Here is a 19353-nt window from a genome sequence, read left to right as displayed (position 1 = left end):
TGTCACACGGGGTGGGGCAAGTCTGCATGTCACATGTGGGGGGGTTGCAAGTCTGGATGTCACATGTGGGGGGGTTGCAAGTCTGCATGTCACATGTGGGGGGTTGCAAGTCTGCATGTCACATGTGGGGGGGTTGCAGGTCTGCATGTCACATGTGGGGGGGTTGCAAGTCTGCATGTCACATGTGGGGGGGTTGCAAGTCTGCATGTCACATGTGGGGGGGTTGCAAGTCTGCATGTCACATGTGGGGGGGTTGCAAGTCTGGATGTCACACGGGGTGGGGCAAGTCTGCATGTCACATGTGGGGGGGTTGCAAGTCTGCATGTCACATGTGGGGGGGTTGCAAGTCTGCATGTCACATGTGGGGGGGTTGCAAGTCTGCATGTCACATGTGGGGGGGTTGCAAGTCTGCATGTCACATGTGGGGGGGTTGCAAGTCTGCATGTCACATGTGGGGGGGTTGCAAGTCTGCATGTCACACGGGGGGTTGCAAGTCTGCATGTCACACGGGGGGGTTGCAAGTCTGCATGTCACACGGGGGGGTTGCAAGTCTGCATGTCACATGTGGGGGGGTTGCAAGTCTGCATGTCACACGGGGGGTTGCAAGTCTGCATGTCACACGGGGGGTTGCAAGTCTGCATGTCACACGGGGGGTTGCAAGTCTGCATGTCACACGGGGGGGTTGCAAGTCTGCATGTCACACGGGGGGTTGCAAGTCTGCATGTCACACGGGGGGTTGCAAGTCTGCATGTCACATGTGGGGGGGTTGCAAGTCTGCATGTCACATGTGGGGGGGTTGCAAGTCTGCATGCATGTGGGGGGGTTGCAAGTCTGCATGTCACACAGTGAAGGGTTGCAAGTCTGCATGTCACACAGGGAAGGGTTGCAAGTCTGCATGTCACAAAGGGGAGGGGGTCCAGTCTGGATGTCACATATGGGTGGGGTGCAAGTCTGGATGTTACAGGAGGGGCAAGTCTGTAAGTCACATGTGGGGGGGTGCAAGTCTGGATGTTAGGGGGGCAAGTCTGCATGTCACATGTGGGTGGGGTTCAAATCTAGATGTCACATGTGGGTGGGGTGCAAGTCTGTATGTCGCAGGGGATGGGGCAAGTATGGATGTCACAGGGGGGGTGCAAGTCTGGATGTCACACGGGGTGGGCAAGTCTGGATGTCACACGGGGTGGGCAAGTCTGGATGTCACACGGGGTGGGCAAGTCTGGATGTCACACGGGGTGGGCAAGTCTGGATGTCACATATGGGTGGGGTGCAAGTCTGGATGTTACAGGGGGGCAAGTCTGGTGGATATAACACAGGGTGGGTCAAGTCTGGATGTCACATGTGGGGGGGGGGCGGGGGGTTGCAAGTCTGCATGTCACATGTGGGGGGGTTGCAAGTCTGGATGTCACACGGGGGGGTTGCAAGTCTGGATGTCACACGGGGGGGTTGCAAGTCTGGATGTCACACGGGGGGGTTGCAAGTCTGGATGTCACACGGGGGGTTGCAAGTCTGGATGTCACATGTGGGGGGGGGTTGCAATTCTGCATGTCACACAGTGTAGGGTTGCAAGTCTGCATGTCACACAGGGAAGGGTTGCAAGTCTGCATGTCACAAAGGGGAGGGGGTCCAGTCTGGATGTCACATATGGGTGGGGTGCAAGTCTGGATGTTACAGGAGGGGCAAGTCTGTAAGTCACATGTGGGGGGGGTGCAAGTCTGGATGTTAGGGGGGGGCAAGTCTGCATGTCACATGTGGGTGGGGTTCAAATCTAGATGTCACATGTGGGTGGGGTGCAAGTTTGTATGTCGCAGGGGATGGGGCAAGTATGGATGTCACAGGGGGTGGGGCAAGTATGGATGTCACAGGGGGTGGGGCAAGTATGGATGTCACAGGGGGTTGGGGAAGACACGGTGTGGGGCAAGACTGGATGTCACACGGGGTGGGCAAGTCTTGATATCACATATGGGTGGGGTGCAAGTCTGGATGTTACAAGGGGGCAAGTCTGGTGGATATCACACAGGGTGGGTCAAGTCTGGATGTCACATGTGGGGGGGCGGGGGGTTGCAAGTCTGCATGTCACACGGGGGGGTTGCAAGTCTGCATGTCACACGGGGGGGTTGCAAGTCTGCATGTCACACGGGGGGTTGCAAGTCTGCATGTCACAAGGGGGGGTTGCAAGTCTGCATGTCACACCGGGGGGTTGCAAGTCTGCATGCATGTGGGGGGGTTGCAAGTCTGCATGTCACACAGTGAAGGGTTGCAAGTCTGCATGTCACACAGGGAAGGGTTGCAAGTCTGCATGTCACAAAGGGGAGGGGGGCCAGTCTGGATGTCACACGGGGGGGGGGGGGGCAAGTCTGCATGTCACATATGGGTGGGGTGCAAGTCTGGATGTCACAGGGGGGGCAAGTCTGGATGTCACGGAGGGGGCAAGTCTGGATGTCACGGGGGGGGGGCAAGTCTGGATGTCACGGGGGGGGGGCAAGTCTGGATGTCACGGGGGGGGGGCAAGTCTGGATGTCACGGGGGGGGGGGGCAAGTCTGGATGTCACGGGGGGGCAAGTCTGGATATCACGGGGGGGGCAAGTCTGGATGTCACGGGGGGGCAAGTCTGGATGTCACGGGGGGGCAAGTCTGGATGTCACGGGGGGGCAAGTCTGGATGTCACGGGGGGGCAAGTCTGGATGTCACGGGGGGCAAGTCTGGATGTCACGGGGGGGGGGGGGGCAAGTCTGGATGTCACAGGGGGGGCAAGTCTGCATGTCACATATGGGTGGGGTGCAAGTCTGCTAATACTGACAGAAATCTATACAGATAGTGAGGTTCAGATATACAGATAAAAGCTGAATTAAATCCAGTGATCATTTACCAATTCAATATATGTCAATTGCAAGAGACCCAATTCTTTCAATAAGTGAATATATATTTACACACAACAATGCATTCATAAACCTCTAAGTATTAAAAACTTTTCCATAATTCTTCAAAATACAAATAAACATATAATAATATCAGTCTCTTGTCTTTGCCTTGAGGAACACCTCCTATTCTAAAAGAATATCTTCAGTGTGCTATGGTTTCTCTCCACTAGGGGCACTGCAATGATCCGTGGCGCTCCTCCCACTGCCCATTTGCAGAGTGCAGACTGAAGTTTCCTCAGCGTAACACGCTTCATTACCTCTAGCTGTGCGGTCAGCCAATCAGGTGACAGCCCAAAGGTAGCCAAAGTATTGTTGGGCTCGCACCTGATTGGCTGACCGCAGACTATTGGTGACTGCTGGTCACTGTATGTACGCCGCCCACCTCTCCAGCTGAAGTGTGTATGTTAGCGTACCAGAGTGCGATCGCTCAAACCCGACTAGTCCCCTAAACACACCAATCGTGATTTAATATCTATCAGGTAGGCGGAGCAGGCACGCCTCTAGCTGGAACCGACCCCGTCCGTGTAATCCTATCTCCTACCTTTTGCTGTAGAGAATTGAAGAGCATTGTAATTGTCACCTGATAATAGGATGATGTTGGGTGTCCTATCCCTTACTAAAGATGTCCGCTGTCACCTATTGAGTTGTTATACACATGCCTTTGTGCTCACAACGTTACATTTCAGAGAGCGGAGACACACAACCGCTCTTGTTGGCAGCTCTCTGCTGAATGATCGCTCTCTGTGCACAGCGCGCTTATAAAGGCTTTTTTTTATAACGGCTTTTTTTTTAACGGCTCTTGTTTATCACATAACTGCTCGAAGCTCCGCCCTCCGTGACGTCATCGCCTTCTTGTTCGATGCCCCGCCCCTCGCTGGTCTCGCCACCAATCCTATCCTTCACTTTTGTGTAGCCAATAGCCAGCCGCCAAAAAAAAAGTGTGTGCGCCTATTACGATGAGTATGGTGTAGTAGTAACATCGGTATTCCATGAAATGTGGTATCCTCTGCTACTACTGCGCATGTGCCGATTTCAGAGAAACCGAGCGCAGAGCTACTGCCTATGAACACAGCTGAGTTATATTAACTCCTCACAGGCCGCGCATCATGAAGACGCATGACAGAGCGGGGGACACAGGCTAGTTCCATGTCACACGGGGGGGGGGGGGCAAGTCTGCATTTCACATGTGGGTGGGGTGCAAGTCTGTAAGTCACATGTGGGGGGGGTGCAAGTCTGGATGTTAGGGGGGGAGCAAGTTTGCATGTCACACGTGGGTGGGGTTCAAATCTAGATGTCACATGTGGATGGGGTGCAAGTCTTTATGTCACAGGGGATGGGGCAAGTATGGATGTCACATGGGGTCGGGCAAGACACGGTGTGGGGCAAGTCTGGATGTCACAAAGGGGTCACATGTGGGGGGGGGGGGTGCAAGTCTGGATGTCACACGGGGTGGGCAAGTCTGGATGTCACACGGGGTGGGCAAGTCTTGATATCACATATGGGTGGGGTGCAAGTCTGGATGTTACAGGGGGGCAAGTCTGGTGGATATCACACAGGGTGGGTCAAGTCTGGATGTCACATGTGGGGGGGGGGGCGGGGGTTGCAAGTCTGCATGTCACATGTGGGGGGGTTGCAAGTCTGCATGTCACACGGGGGGTTGCAAGTCTGCATGTCACACGGGGGGGTTGCAAGTCTGCATGTCACATGTGGGGGGGGTTGCAAGTCTGCATGCATGTGGGGGGTTGCAAGTCTGCATGTCACACAGTGAAGGGTTGCAAGTCTGCATGTCACAAAGGAGAGGGGGTCCAGTCTGGATGTCACACGGGGTGGGCAAGTCTTGATATCACATATGGGTGGGGTGCAAGTCTGGATGTTACAGGGGGGCAAGTCTGGTGGATATCACACAGGGTGGGTCAAGTCTGGATGTCACATGTGGGGGGGGGGCGGGGGTTGCAAGTCTGCATGTCACATGTGGGGGGGTTGCAAGTCTGGATGTCACACGGGGTGGGGCAAGTCTGGATGTCACACGGGGGGGTTGCAAGTCTGCATGTCACACGGGGGGGTTGCAAGTCTGCATGTCACACGGGGGGGTTGCAAGTCTGCATGTCACATGTGGGGGGGTTGCAAGTCTGCATGTCACACGGGGGGTTGCAAGTCTGCATGTCACACGGGGGGGTTGCAAGTCTGCATGTCACATGTGGGGGGGGTTGCAAGTCTGCATGCATGTGGGGGTTGCAAGTCTGCATGTCACACAGTGAAGGGTTGCAAGTCTGCATGTCACAAAGGAGAGGGGGTCCAGTCTGGATGTCACACGGGGTGGGCAAGTCTTGATATCACATATGGGTGGGGTGCAAGTCTGGATGTTACAGGGGGGCAAGTCTGGTGGATATCACACAGGGTGGGTCAAGTCTGGATGTCACATGTGGGGGGGGGGCGGGGGTTGCAAGTCTGCATGTCACATGTGGGGGGGTTGCAAGTCTGGATGTCACACGGGGTGGGGCAAGTCTGGATGTCACACGGGGGGGTTGCAAGTCTGCATGTCACACGGGGGGGTTGCAAGTCTGCATGTCACACGGGGGGGTTGCAAGTCTGCATGTCACACGGGGGGGTTTGCAAGTCTGCATGTCACACGGGGGGGTTTGCAAGTCTGCATGTCACACGGGGGGGTTGCAAGTCTGCATGTCACACGGGGGGGTTGCAAGTCTGCATGTCACACGGGGGGGTTGCAAGTCTGCATGTCACATATGGTTGGGGTGCAAGTCTGGATGTTACAGGAGGGGCAAGTCTGTAAGTCACATGTGGGGGGGTGCAAGTCTGGATGTTAGGGGGGGCAAGTCTGCATGTCACATGTGGGTGGGGTTCAAATCTAGATGTCACATGTGGGTGGGGTGCAAGTTTGTATGTCGCAGGGGATGGGGCAAGTATGGATGTCACAGGGGGTGGGGCAAGTATGGATGTCACATGGGGTCGGGCAAGACACGGTGTGGGGCAAGACTGGATGTCACAAAGGGGTGACATGTGGGGGGGTGCAAGTCTGGATGTCACACGGGGGGGTTGCAAGTCTGCATGTCACACGGGTGGGTTGCAAGTCTGCATGTCACACGGGTGGGTTGCAAGTCTGCATGTCACACGGGGGGTTGCATATCTGCATGTCACACGGGGGGGTTGCAAGTCTGCATGTCATGTGGGGGGGTTGCAAGTCTGCATGCATGTGGGGGGGTTGCAAGTCTGCATGTCACAAAGGGGAGGGGGTCCAGTCTGGATGTCACACGGGGTGGGCAAGTCTTGATATCACATATGGGTGGGGTGCAAGTCTGGATGTTACAGGGGGGCAAGTCTGGTGGATATCACACAGGGTGGGTCAAGTCTGGATGTCACATGTGGGGGGGGGGGGGCGGGGGTTGCAAGTCTGCATGTCACGTGGGGGGGGGGGTTGCAAGTCTGCATGTCACGTGGGGGGGGGGGTTGCAAGTCTGCATGTCACGTGGGGGGGGGGTTGCAAGTCTGCATGTCACATGGGGGGGTTGCAAGTCTGCATGTCAAGTGGGGGGAGGGGTTGCAAGTCTGCATGTCACATGTGGGGGGGGTTGCAAGTCTGCATGTCACATGTGGGGGGGTGTTGCATGTCACATGTGGGGGGGGTTGCAAGTCTGCATGTCACATGTGGGGGGGGGGGTTGCAAGTCTGCATGTCCCACGGGGGGGGTGCAAGTCTGCATGTCCCACGGGGGGGCCACAGGCTACACTGGCTGGGTGTCATGGGAGCCACAGGCTGCATGGCACAGGTGGCACATAGTGGTTGGCACAGGCACCCTGCATTATAAGGGGTCATACCTATTTTCATCGCCTGCATTACTAGAGTGGGATACCTATTTTCACAGCCTGCACTATGAGGGGAGGGGGATACCTATTTTCAAGGCCTGCATTATTGGAGGGGGGAGGGGATACCTATTTTCACAGCCTGTGTTACTAGAGGGGATACCTATTTTCATGGCTGCATTATTAGAAGAGGGTATACACAATTTCACAGTCTGCATTATTACTATTGTGGGAGGTCACAATTTTAACCCACTAATTGCCATAGAGGTGGAAAAGCAAGCTTCTAGCAAGCCGTTATCATTGTCTTTATTTTGGGGGGTTGCGTGTATTAGTGGCGGGGGGGTCAGTCTGGTCTTTCAGTTGGACGGGGTTCAATCTGAGGTGTCAGTATTTTGTTTTGGAAGTTGTCAGTCTGGGGGGTGTAGCCAGCGGTGGGGGGGGATTCCTAATTATTTTTTGGTTTGGTTTCCTCACTTCTTGGTGTACTTATAATATTAATAAATAAAACTGAATTAATAAATTAAACTATTTAAAAAAAAAAAAATTCTTTGTCTTATTTGTTTATCTCTGTGATCATTTCCCTTTCATTGTTGTGTACAGTACTAAATGGACCCTTATTCAGCGTACATCAATGTACAAAATAGAATATTGCCTCAATTAGTTACGTCTTTGTATTAGGATATTGGAAAGAGGCTGCTCTGAACTTGCCCCATGGCACTGTAAAAGTTGAGGACTATCTTGATACCCAAGGCAAGAATAAAATGTCAATTTATTAAGAAAGTAAACATAATTAAAAACATTTTGTACAGCAGTACATAAACAGTTATTGTAAAATTGATATAAATGGTTCACAAAGAATAGGTAAACCTCACAGGTATTGTGAGTAAATGAGATGTATGTCCTGACTTAGTCCTCTGTATCCTTTGTGGCTTTGGCCGGTTCTTCAGGAGGCGTCAACCATAAACATCTACAAAAGTAAATACAATCTCATAGTTCCATGGTCAAAAATGTGTTTGAACGTTAGAAAAACAGATTTTATGCAATAACCTTAATAGTGTTAGAGATTTATATAGTCATGCATGACTTACAAATAAAGGCCCAATGGAGCATCAGATAACACAAAAGAGAGGCACCCAATACAGGCAAATACCCCCACACTGGACACTTGATGGTGCAGTAACTAAAATAAATAAAAAAATACAATGTTCTAGCAGTGGGTATAACTGGTGGTCTGTGGCCAAGAACAAACATCAAGAAACAACAAAAGAGGAAAAGGAGGTGGAAGGCAAAAAATGGAAGAAGAGGGGGGAGGGGAATACAGAGCGGGAGGGAAGGTGAAAAAGGGAAAATAAATGAAGAAAAAATGGGGGGTGGACGTGGGGAGGAAAGGAAAATGGGGCGGGGGGGAAGGAGGGAGGAAAAAAGAAAGGGGGGGAGGAGAGAAGAAGAGATTAACATAAAAGAAACACAAAGGTAAATATATAAATACACATTTACAAGAAAAAGACATACATCTGTCCACTCAGATAACCAAACCCCCCCCCCCCCCCCCTAATTAATTACATTCGTGAGCGTGGAACACCCGGGGCATCAGAGGCAAAGAACCAGTAGCAATGGTGTCCAAGAACACAGGGTAAGCTTGATTACATATGGAGATAATGTTCAAGGGTCAGTAACAACCAGTGACAGATCCCCTGCAACCAGAGGATGAAAAAGTTGTGCATTGAGAATATATACATATATGGACCGAATATATGAATACAATTCCTGTGTCCCACGTGGTTGGGCAAATTCTACCCCAATGCAGGTCCCCCTGAAAATTAAAGTGGTTGTATAGTCCTTTTTGGGACTTTTACCTACAGGAAAGCCTATAATAAAACTTACCTGTAGGTAAAAAAAAATATCTCCTAAACCTGTACGGTTTAGGAGATATTCCCCTCGCAATGCGCCGCTGACTGCAGCGCCGCATGCGCACAGGGGATTCCCGGCTGAAAGCCTGACAGACGCTGCCGGGAAGAAATCTCCCACGCGCATGCGCGGGAGTGACGATATCGCGGCTCCGGCCACTCACAGCGCCGGAGCCGCGATACCCGGAAGAAACGCCGAGGGAACATGTCAGCTCCCTCGGCGTGGATTCTAAGGTAAGTATTTCATAATGAGCTAGTATGCCTTTTCCTTTGCAGGTAGGAAAAAAAAAACTCAGCGGGTATACAACCGCTTTAAGCATTGGCCCCAAAAAAATGTGTGTGGCCCCTGAGGGTCCTCCAGTTTCCCTGTACCAAGTTTGGTGCCCCTGGGCAACGCTGTTTGGCTACCAAGGGGGCCCTAAATTTAGTGTAGCTTGGCTATGTTAATCTATGGCGCAGTTGGGAACTTTGAGGGGCCACAGCTTGGACCCCAAACGTGTCCAGGGGCTCGAGCTCTTGCCACTCAAAGTTTCCAACTGTTACTGTGCCATAGATTAACATAGTGGGCCAAGGTAGCCCGAATTTAGGGCCCTGTGGTAGCCGAACCATGGTGCCCAGGGGCCACACCCATTTTATGGGGACCTGTACGTGGGTAGAATTTGCCTGACCACTGCGGGACACAGGCATTGAGGAGCCCCATACTGTTAAATGTCCAGAGATTCATGCAGTACTCAGCACACACTCCCAAGTGGCCCCTGAAAAGGTTGACCAGAACAATTCAGGCTAGTGACCCCAAAATTTTAGGGGTGGTAAAGGAAGACCTCCCCTGATGTGCCAAATTTGGACCCCTGGAAAGGTTCAGGGCCCAAGCTGTGCCCACTCCAAGCTTCCCATACTGCACCAAGCTGACCAAAAACTCAGAAGGGCTAGGAGCACCAAACTTGTTACAGGGATACTAGAGGCCCCCAGAGATAAACCTCCCTTATCTCTGTGCCAAATTTGGGGCACTGGACATTTGGGTAAAGTATTGCATGATCGAGGAATTGCCAATTAAGGCTGGGTTCACACTAGTGCAGATTGAATGAGGGTTTCTCAGCATCCAATTCACATGTCAGGAGATTGTGACCAGCTCTTTATGTGGGTCTTTTGTTCAGTTTCAGCCCAAAATTCACGCTGAAATTTGCACCTGAAAATGGTGAACGGGACTCATTGGACCCCTGCTGTGTGCAGCGTGAACCCAGCCTAAGACGACTTTCACACTGAGGCGCTAAAAATAGCACCTGCAAAGCTCCTTGAAAGAGCCTCTTCTTTCACTCCAAGGCCTGAAAGCCTGAGGGCTTTCACACTGGAGCGGTGTACTGGCAGAACGGTAAAAAAAAAAAAAAAAGTCCTGCTAGCCGCATCTTTGAGGCGCTGTAGGAGCAGTGTATAAACTGCTCCTACAGCACCCCTGGCCATTGAAATCAATGGGCAGGGCCTCCGAACCGCTGACAAAGTGCTTTTTTAGCTGCTGGCGGGGGTTAAAAGCGCCCCGCTAGTGGCCGAATAGCCCTGCAAAAACAACGCTAAAGTGGCACTTTACCGCCGACGCCCCCAGTGTAAAAAGTAGCACAGTGCTGGATAGCAAACAATATTATGGTCATAAAAGGGGTAAAACCTTCCGAAGGTCAAAAACAACAAACTGAAAGACAAAAAGTTAAGGAAATAAGCAACAAGACAAGGAGTATGAGCAAAAAAAAGGCACTGACCATTTTATTGATGTTAAAAGCATATTATTTTTAAACTTTTAAAAACAGTGAATTTTATTTAAAAAATGTGGCATAAAAATAAAAGTAAATAAATACCCGACAAGCTCACACAGCAAGACTCAAACTATACAACAATAGTCCATTTAAGTATTTAACCACAATTACCAAAAAAAAAAAGTGGGCACCAATATCCCTAACAAAGAATAACTATAAGTGCTCATGCACACGGACGTTTTAAAAAACTGGCTGCAAAGCTAGCTCCGACGCCTGGAAAAAATCGGCGTTAAAAAAACGCGATTTTTACCGCGTTTTGCATTGGCGTTTTTGCGCATTTTTTAGCGTTAAGTAGCATTTTTAAAGAAACACATCTCTTGGCTATAGCACTCAGAAAACAAAGAAAATATGTTGCGCGTTTTCCCGCGATTCGCGTTTTTACAGCTCTAGCTCCACGCCAGGGAACGCACTGGTCCTGGGTTTTTTTTACAGCTTAAAAACGCCTATGCCATTTGCAGCTCAAAAACGCCTAGGTGGGCATGAAGCCATAGACTAACGTGGACAGGCCTTTTTAAGCTGCAAAAAACGCTCAAAAAAGCGGCTGTAAAAACGTCCGTGTGCATGAGGCCTTATTAGGAAAGGAAGGGTGGACCAGGTCAGCTTGATTGTAGAAACCATTTATGCTGACGGACGATACAAGATAGGAAAAATGAAAAGGTGAGCTGCATAAAGAATTGGTATATACGTTTCCACTCCATAAGTACACGGCCAATTACAGGCGGATGAGAAAATTGCAGATCTGCATGGTGACAGTCAAAACAGATGGGGGAAGCTGAAAAAGAAAAACATTGAACAGTCAGAAACTGACACATTTACAAATACATGGTAACATACCTCTAACTTTGGTTAACTAAAAAAATGGGTGGGCCAGGGATTTAAAATTTCCATTTAGAACTGGCTGGGCTCACATGTCCCCCTTTATATGTCCTGTGTGGTATAAATAAAGAATTATTAAGAACTGGCTGGGCTCACATGGAGAATGCAGCGGCTCACAGCAGGAGTCCGGTGCGTCTCCATTCATCGTTTCAGGTCCAATTCAGACCTGAACAAATCAAAAGATGCACAGGACTCCTGTGCGAGTCACACTGGAGCCGCTGCAAAGATATGTGAACTGGCTCCATAGAGAGTCGGTCACAATCTCCTGCTATGCCCATTGGATGCAGTGGAAACCCTCATCCAATTCGCAATAGTGTGAATCCGGTCACAAAGTTTGTAAAGAATAGTTCAATTGAAATATAATAAGTACACTGAGGAGTGAGGAAACCTACCTACTCCAAACCACAAAAAAATAGGAATGACCCTAACTGCTGGCTACAAAGACAGATAGATCACCACCCCCTAGACACCCCCCATAACAAACTACTGACACCTCAGACTGACCCCCGTCCAACTGAAACACCAGACTGAGCCCCTGCCACTAATACACATTACCCCCAACTAATGACAATAATAACTGCTGAAGGTTTCTTTTTTTCTCCCTCTATGGCAGTTGGGGGGTTAAGTTTGGGTCCTCCCACAATAGTACTAATGCAGGTTGTGAAATTCTGTATTAGGGATGAGCTCAGGCGTGTTCGGATGGAACATGTGCTGAGCCCACCAGAAAGTCGGTGCAGCGCTGCACTAATCACAGGCAGTGAGACATTTCCCGATCTCTGCAGCTGCACATCGGGCAATGTCTCACTGCCTGTGATTAGCGCAGCGCTGCGCCGACTTCCTGGCGGGCTCAGCACGTGTTCAATGCGAACACGCCTGAGCTCATCCCTATTCTGTATCCCCTCTTATAATATCGCAGGCCATGAAAATAGGCATCCCTCTTGTTGTAATGAAAGTGTTGAAAATAAGTATCCCCTTCTAGTACTGCGGGCCCTGGAAAAAGGTATCGCCTCTAGTAACGTGGGCCGTGACAAAAGGTATCGCCTCTAGTAACGCGGGCCGTGACAAAAAGGTATCGCCTCTAGTAACGCGGGCCGTGACAAAAAGGTATCGCCTCTAGTAACGCGGGCCGTGACAAAAGGTATCGCCTCTAGTAACGCGGGCTGTGACAAAAAGGTATCGCCTCTAGTAACGCGGGCCGTGACAAAAGGTATCGCCTCTAGTAACGCGGGCCGTGACAAAAGGTATCGCCTCTAGTAACGCGGGCCGTGACAAAAGGTATCGCCTCTAGTAACGCGGGCCGCGACAAAAGGTATCGCCTCTAGTAACGCGGGCCGCGACAAAAGGTATCGCCTCTAGTAACGCGGGCCGCGACAAAAGGTATCGCCTCTAGTAACGCGGGCCGCGACAAAAGGTATCGCCTCTAGTAACGCGGGCCGCGACAAAAGGTATCGCCTCTAGTAACGCGGGCCGTGACAAAAGGTATCGCCTCTAGTAACGCGGGCCGTGACAAAAGGTATCGCCTCTAGTAACGCGGGCCGTGACAAAAGGTATCGCCTCTAGTAACGCGGGCCGTGACAAAAGGTATCGCCTCTAGTAACGCGGGCCCTGAAAGAAGGTATCGCCTCTAGTACTGCGGGCCGTGACAAAAGGTATCCCCTCTAGTAATGCGGGCCGTTAAAATAGGTATCCCCTCTAGTAATGCGGGCCGTGAAAATAGGTATCCCCTCTAGTAATGCGGGCCGTGAAAATAGGTATCCCCTCTAGTAATGCGGGCCGTGAAAATAGGTATCCCCTCTAGTAATGCAGGCCGTGAAAATAGGTATCCCCTCTAGTAATGCGGGCGATGAAGCTATCCCCTCTAGTAATACAAGCCATGAAAACAGTTATCCCATCTAGTAAAGCAGGCCGTGAAAATAGGTATCACCCCTTATAATGCAGGGCGCCTGTGACATCCAGGCAGCCTGTGCCAACCATCGTGTGCCTCCTGTGCCATGCAGCCTCCCCCCATGACACCCAGCCAGTGTAGCCTGTGGACCTCCATGACATCCAGACTTGCCCACCCCCCGTACCAGTCTGTGTCCCCCGTTGTCATACAGATGGAGTCAGGTGTCTCGCTGTGTCTTCATGGTGCACGCCCTGTGAGGAATTAATATAACTCAGCTGTGTTTGTCTGCAGTAGCTCTGCGCTCGGTTTCTCTTGTCTGAAATCGGCACATGCGCAGTAGTAGCAGAGGATACCACTTTTCATGGGATACCGATATTACCGGCCCGCCCCCTACTTAGTACACCTCTGCATCCTTCATACTACTGAACAGCACAGGCCTGGTACACAGTGTAACTTTCTGAGCAGAGAGCGGGCGGAGCCAATCGTGTGATGCACAGCTGCGCTTTACGGCCCCCAGCGCCGCACGTCACCGGAAGTGAGTGTGCAGGTTGCTGAGGACGTTTCCGGTGGTGGCAGGCCGGTGTTTCTTTCACATTTTCTGGGAAGCAGGTTTGGACTCTGTCGGCAAGCATGAGGGACGTGACCACATTTCTACAGCAGCAGCAAAGCCAGAGCTCGTCACCCGAGGTGGCCGGAGTGTGGCATCGACTGGAGCAACTCTACAACAAGAAGTGAGACAGGACACCGCAATACATTGTGTATCATAGACACTGCCATACATAGACTGCATAATACATAGACACTCCCATATACATACTGCACATAAAATACACATTGATATACACTGCCACACAATACATACACTAAACATTCATATACTGCCCATATATATATATATATATACACACACACACACACACACTGCACACGCATAGAAACTACCACACATTGCACATACTGATACACACACACACACACACACACGCTACATTGCCAAAAGTATTGTGACACCTGCCTTTACCCTCACATGAACTTTATTGGCATCTTAGTCCTGTAGGGCTCAATATTGAGTTGGCCCACCCTTTGCAGCTATAACAACTTCAACTCTTCTTGGAAGGCTGTCCACAAGGTTTAAGAGTGTGTCTATTGGAGTGTTTTTTTTATCATTCTTGCAGAAACGCATGTGTGAGGTCAGACACTGATGTGGACAAGAAGGCTTGTCTCGCAGTCTGCGCTCTAATTCATCCCAAAGGTGTTCTATTGGGTTGAGGTCAGAACTCTGTCCAGGCCAGTCAAGTTCCTCCACCCCAAACTCGCTCATCCATGTATTTATTGACCTTGCTTTGTTATTGGTGTGCAGTCATGTTGGAAGGGACCATCCACAAAGTTGAGAGCAGGAAATTGTCCAAAATGTCTTGGTAGGCTGACTCCTTAAGGGTTCCCTTCACTGGAACTAAGGGGCCAAGCCCAACCCCTGATAAACAACCCCACGCCATAATCCCCCCTTCTACCAAATAATTTGGACCACTGCACAAAGCAAGGTCCATAAAGTCATGGATGAGCGAGTTTGGGGTGGAGAACACCTTTGGAACATGAAGACTGCAAGCCAGGCCTTCTCGTCCACATCAGTGCCTGACCTCACAAATGCGCTTCTGGAAGAATGGTCAAACCTTCCCATAGACACACTCCTAAACCTTGTGGACAGACTTCCCAGAAGAGTTGAAGCTGTTATCGCTGCAAGGGGTGGGCCAACTCAATATTCAACCCTACGGACTAAAACTGGGGTGCCGTTAAATTTCACGTGCGTGTAAAGACGGGCACCCCAATACTTGTGGCAATATAGTATGTATAATATTTTATATAATATTCTCTCTATATCCACATATCGATTGATATGCACCGTCCCTATACTATTGCCATATAAACCCCATTTTCAGTGGGAGGAATGGTGTCAGTTGGGGAAGTGCTATACCTTGCCATGATGCTGGAATAATGCCCCTACACCGGTGTCAGTGGGAGGATTAGTGACACCGGTGTTAGGGGCTGTAGATTGCAGACCGCCGCTCTAAAGCATTTGTTTTAATTTTTCTTGCTTTTTTGCCTTTATTTTTAACCTGGTAGTCCTCCTTTAATTTCGCTATTGTATCTATGGAGGTAAACATAGTTATTGCAAACTCTGGACTTCAAACATGTCTACCTTTTGTTCATCAAGATTGCACCATTGTTGGGGTCGTTGGGAGAAATGGTGTTCCGAGGGCTGGATAAAATTGGGCAGTGGTTTGGAGTAGAGGAATGAGCGCTACTTGCCTTCTGGTCCCCTGAAGCAGCTCCCGTGCATTGATCACAGCTTCCCAGTTATACTTGCAAAAGATGAGACCTTTTGCACTGCTGGTGCTGCCACGACAGTGCTTCAGTTTCTTTTTCTGTCTAGAGCTGCCACAACGAGTCGATGTAATCGATTACGTCGACTACAAAAATACGTCGACTTGCGTGCAGGGCGTTGATGCGTCACACTGCTCCGTATCTCACGCTCTCCTCCGCGCTGCTGTCCCCCTCTCTTCTCGCCCTTCCTGCATCTGTCCCCTTCTCTTCTCCCCCTCTGTGCATCTGTCCCCCTCTGTGCTTCCGTGCCGCCGCCCCCCTCTCTTCTCCCACCACTAACTCTGTCCATTCACATAACTCATGGGTTTTCAAACTATGGCCCTCCAGTTGTTCAGGAACTACAATTCCCATCATGCCTAGTCATGTCTGTGAATGTCAGAGTTTTACAATGCCTCATGGGATGTGTAGTTTCGCAACAGCTGGAGGGCCGTAGTTTGAGGATCCCTGACATAACTGAAACATTGTAGCTGCCTGTGATTATGATGTCTCAGTTAATGAATGGATAGAAGCCGATGTCTTCTCTCCATTCATTATCAGTGCAGGAGAGGCTGCAGAGAAAGGGACTGGGGAATCTCTGTCCCCTGTCCCTTTACCTGTTTAGTTGCAGCTCTCTTCCTGTCCTTTGGGAATTAAATTGACAGAATATTGCATGTAGTTCCAGTTCTGATTTGTGACAGCAGCAAACATATTTTATTTTCAGGTTATGGCATCAACTGACTCTGCAACTGCTGGACTTTGTGCAAGATCCTGAGTGCGTTAAAGGAGATGGACTTATCAAGGTAAGGATGTTATCTTGTACAAGACCGGTTAATCTTGGAGTAAAGCAAGCAATACACAGATTTTCTGATTTTTCCACTTTCGCCCCAAACAGCATGGATGGAGAAATCTCCACTGCTGGATATTGTATGCAAGCAGCCACAGCAGCGGACTGTGTCTGAGTACCTGAACGTTCACTATAACAGGGTGCAGTCAATGTTCAGCTGAGAATTTTTCACCCTACTCCTTCAGTTTTTACATTTGACTTTTGTGGTGCCAACCTGCAGCTCAAATTTATCTGATTCAGCAAGAACCGGCTGGAATTTGTGCTGTGTGTCTATCCTTAACATCGGTATTTTGCAAATTTAATCCCTGTTATGAGAAAACAAAATTGGCAATAGCTCTGTACTGTGGCAAATGAGTGACACTTAACCTTGGGTGTAGAAACAAAGGGCATTTATTTAATTAGGGATGAAGGTAAAAATTATGGCATACAGCAGTTATGGAACGGCCAACCAGTGAGATGTGAGTACCTGGAGGCTGAAGGCCACATGGATAACAGGGCAGCTCCTGTGTGTGGAGGCCAAATGTGCTTGGGGGCAAGGTGAAAAAGATGACCGCAATCAGAAGGTCCCAGACTGAGTTGGTAATGTAGCCCAGACCATCGGGGGGGGGGGGGGGAGAAATATATCAGCCAGTGTGGGTGACAGGTTGAAAACACAAGAATGGATGAACAGTGCCCTGGGGCGCCATGAAGTGATGGTCTGCTGGGATCTGCGTTTGTCGATCGAATATTATGTCATGGGCTTGGCCGGAATAGATATTACCAGAGTTGTCATGGAAGCTAGACTGGCCGTGAGTTATAAACTGGCTTGTTGGGCAGCCCCGTTTCCTACACTGAAAGATGCCAACCCAGTTGTCAAAATAACTTCTAATGTCTGCCGTTCTATCGTACTTTGTCTTTTTTAGGTATGCTAGGGGCGATCCGATTTCTGTGGGTCCGTGCTCTAAAAACAACCTCTGGAACTGGCGGTAGGTGGGGGCACAATGTGGGGTCAGAACAAAGGATGGACCAATGTCTTTTGGTAATGTTAGTGATGGCCTTTAAAATTGTTGTTAAAACCTTTGATAAATCTAGCGTTTGGTCCAGAGGGAACAATTGTGGTCTTAGTGTTTGGATGCCCTGTTTGACAAGATTGGGAAGACTCCTGGAGAAGTGTGTCGGACTAGCCCATGCCAATGCATGTTCTTTGAGCATTTGTGATCAATGGGGTTTTAAATGGTTACATTTGTGGAGGATGGAGCATCATGGATGACATAGGTGCCCGGTCTCTTTATTACCGGAAGAAGGGGCTATGCCCCAAAGCATGTAGTCACTGTTGTCTGCATCCCGTTCCCCCTTGCCTATCAGGCTTCAGCACTCCTGGGCTGGCTCCCATGCCTGACTTTGTCTATGGTTGTTTGGATCTTTTCGGCTGTCTCCCATCAGCCCGTGATGTTTTTTCCAGACGACGAATGCAGATCCCAGCAGACTGTCACTTTCTGGTGCCCCCGGCTACTGTTCATCCATCCTGGTATCTCTGGCCTGTCGCTCACAGGCTGAGATATTGCTGCTTCCCCCGAAGGTCTGGGTTACATTACCACCTCAGCCTGGGACCTTCTGATTGTGGTCATCTTTTTCACCTTACCCCCAGCGTGGTTTTCTGCCTCCACATACTGGAATCCCCTGTCGTCCATGTTGATTCAGCCTCCAGGTACTCACATTTAATGTTGTGGTTCTCTATGTCCACTGGTTGGCTGTTCCCCAACTGCTGTATGCCTCAATTTTTACCTTCATCCCCAGTGGAATAAATGCTTTTTGTTTCTATACCCAAGGTCGAGTGTCACTCATTTGCCACGGTACAGCGCTATTCTAAATTTTGGGTTCTCATGTGTCTCATTGGTCTTTTAGTTTGGGACAGCTGTGGCCCCAGTTTGGCAGCCCTTATCCACTTGGGCAGTTGCCCATGCCCTGGGTCATTGTTTGTTTACATCCCTCTAATGCCTGTTCAGATCTAAAATTTGTTTTTATAACCAGCTGCAATGTATATAATTCTATTCTATTGTCTTTCCACAGCTTTATGAAAACTTTATCAGTGATTTTGAGCACAGGTAAGAGCACATCCTTTTTCTAGGCATCGTCCTACAATCTTGCTGCTGCTTATCTCACCTGCACAGTAGTCTCTTTGATGTAAAAGCATCTGCTGGAAAAGCTAGCTAAGCTCAGGCTAAGTTACATAGGAGAATTTCAGTTTTATAGAAACTTGAGCCATTTTAAGAATGCTTCTTTTGCTATAAATATCAGTTCTATTAAGTGAAGGCGTTCGTGTTTTAGTTTGGCCATTATTACAGTTTAAAACACTCATTATGCACCTACCTACTTGGAGAATAGAGCAGTTAGTACACAACTTACAGCCAATGTATGAATACCATGTACAAATTTCTTTTCTCAGTGGCCATTTTGAGGTACACCTGTCTGGTATAATGTTGGACCCCCTTTAACCTTCAAATGGCTTACATTTTTGTAGCATAAATTCAAGAAGGTGCTACAAATTATCTTTATGGATTTTAGTCAATGCTCAAGTGATAATGTAACACATGTTCTACCTTGTCACACAATATTCATGCTGTGTAAGCCAAAATGTGTATACTTGCATATTTTCAGCCCCCTCCAGTCCAGTCATGTTATCCCCTGTGTTAGTCAGTAGGGGCTACAGGGGAGGGGGAGAGAGCACTCAACTGCTGGGAACTCTAGGAATGGTGAAGTCATCCGTAGACTTCAATGTCCCAACTGTTGTCAGCGCTCCCTCCTTTCCTGCAGCCCCCACTGACTGACACAAATCACATGACTGGAGTAGGCTGAAGACCGGTAAATATACTCTTTAACATGGGTTAGTCGGCATAGGTAGCAGGATGGGGAGGGGGCATTTTTAGGGCTAGTTAGTGTTGGGCAGGAATGCTGCTTTTAAC

At 49.6% G+C, this 19353-nt stretch overlaps 1 protein-coding gene and 1 long non-coding RNA gene across 2 annotated transcripts in view; one reads left to right on the top strand and one right to left on the bottom strand.

The window, feature by feature from the left end:
• Positions 1-7486: 7486 nt before the first annotated feature.
• Positions 7487-13643, bottom strand: LOC143936712 (uncharacterized). Its single transcript, XR_013263652.1, has 3 exons — positions 13391-13643; positions 7825-11217; positions 7487-7703 (listed from the first exon to the last, which is right to left on the bottom strand). It is a non-coding gene; the product is annotated as an uncharacterized LOC143936712 (long non-coding RNA).
• An 83-nt stretch (positions 13644-13726) lies between these two features.
• Positions 13727-19353, top strand: part of PSMD13 (proteasome 26S subunit, non-ATPase 13) — a 42690-nt gene continuing 37063 nt past the window's right edge. Inside the window, exons 1-3 of the mRNA XM_077460747.1 lie at positions 13727-13937; positions 16289-16367; positions 18461-18495. Of these exons, the coding sequence (XP_077316873.1) occupies positions 13837-13937; positions 16289-16367; positions 18461-18495 (215 nt within the window). The 5' untranslated portion in view covers positions 13727-13836. The remainder of the gene's footprint in view (positions 13938-16288; positions 16368-18460; positions 18496-19353) is intronic.

Source organism: Lithobates pipiens, unplaced genomic scaffold, assembly GCF_037356315.1.
Source record: "Lithobates pipiens isolate NorthernLeopardFrog02 unplaced genomic scaffold, aLitPip1_a1.2 Scaffold_10, whole genome shotgun sequence".
NCBI classification, from domain to species: Eukaryota; Metazoa; Chordata; class Amphibia; order Anura; family Ranidae; genus Lithobates; species Lithobates pipiens.
Note: the sequence above shows the minus strand (reverse complement) of the source record. Positions and strands in the feature narration are given on the sequence as shown.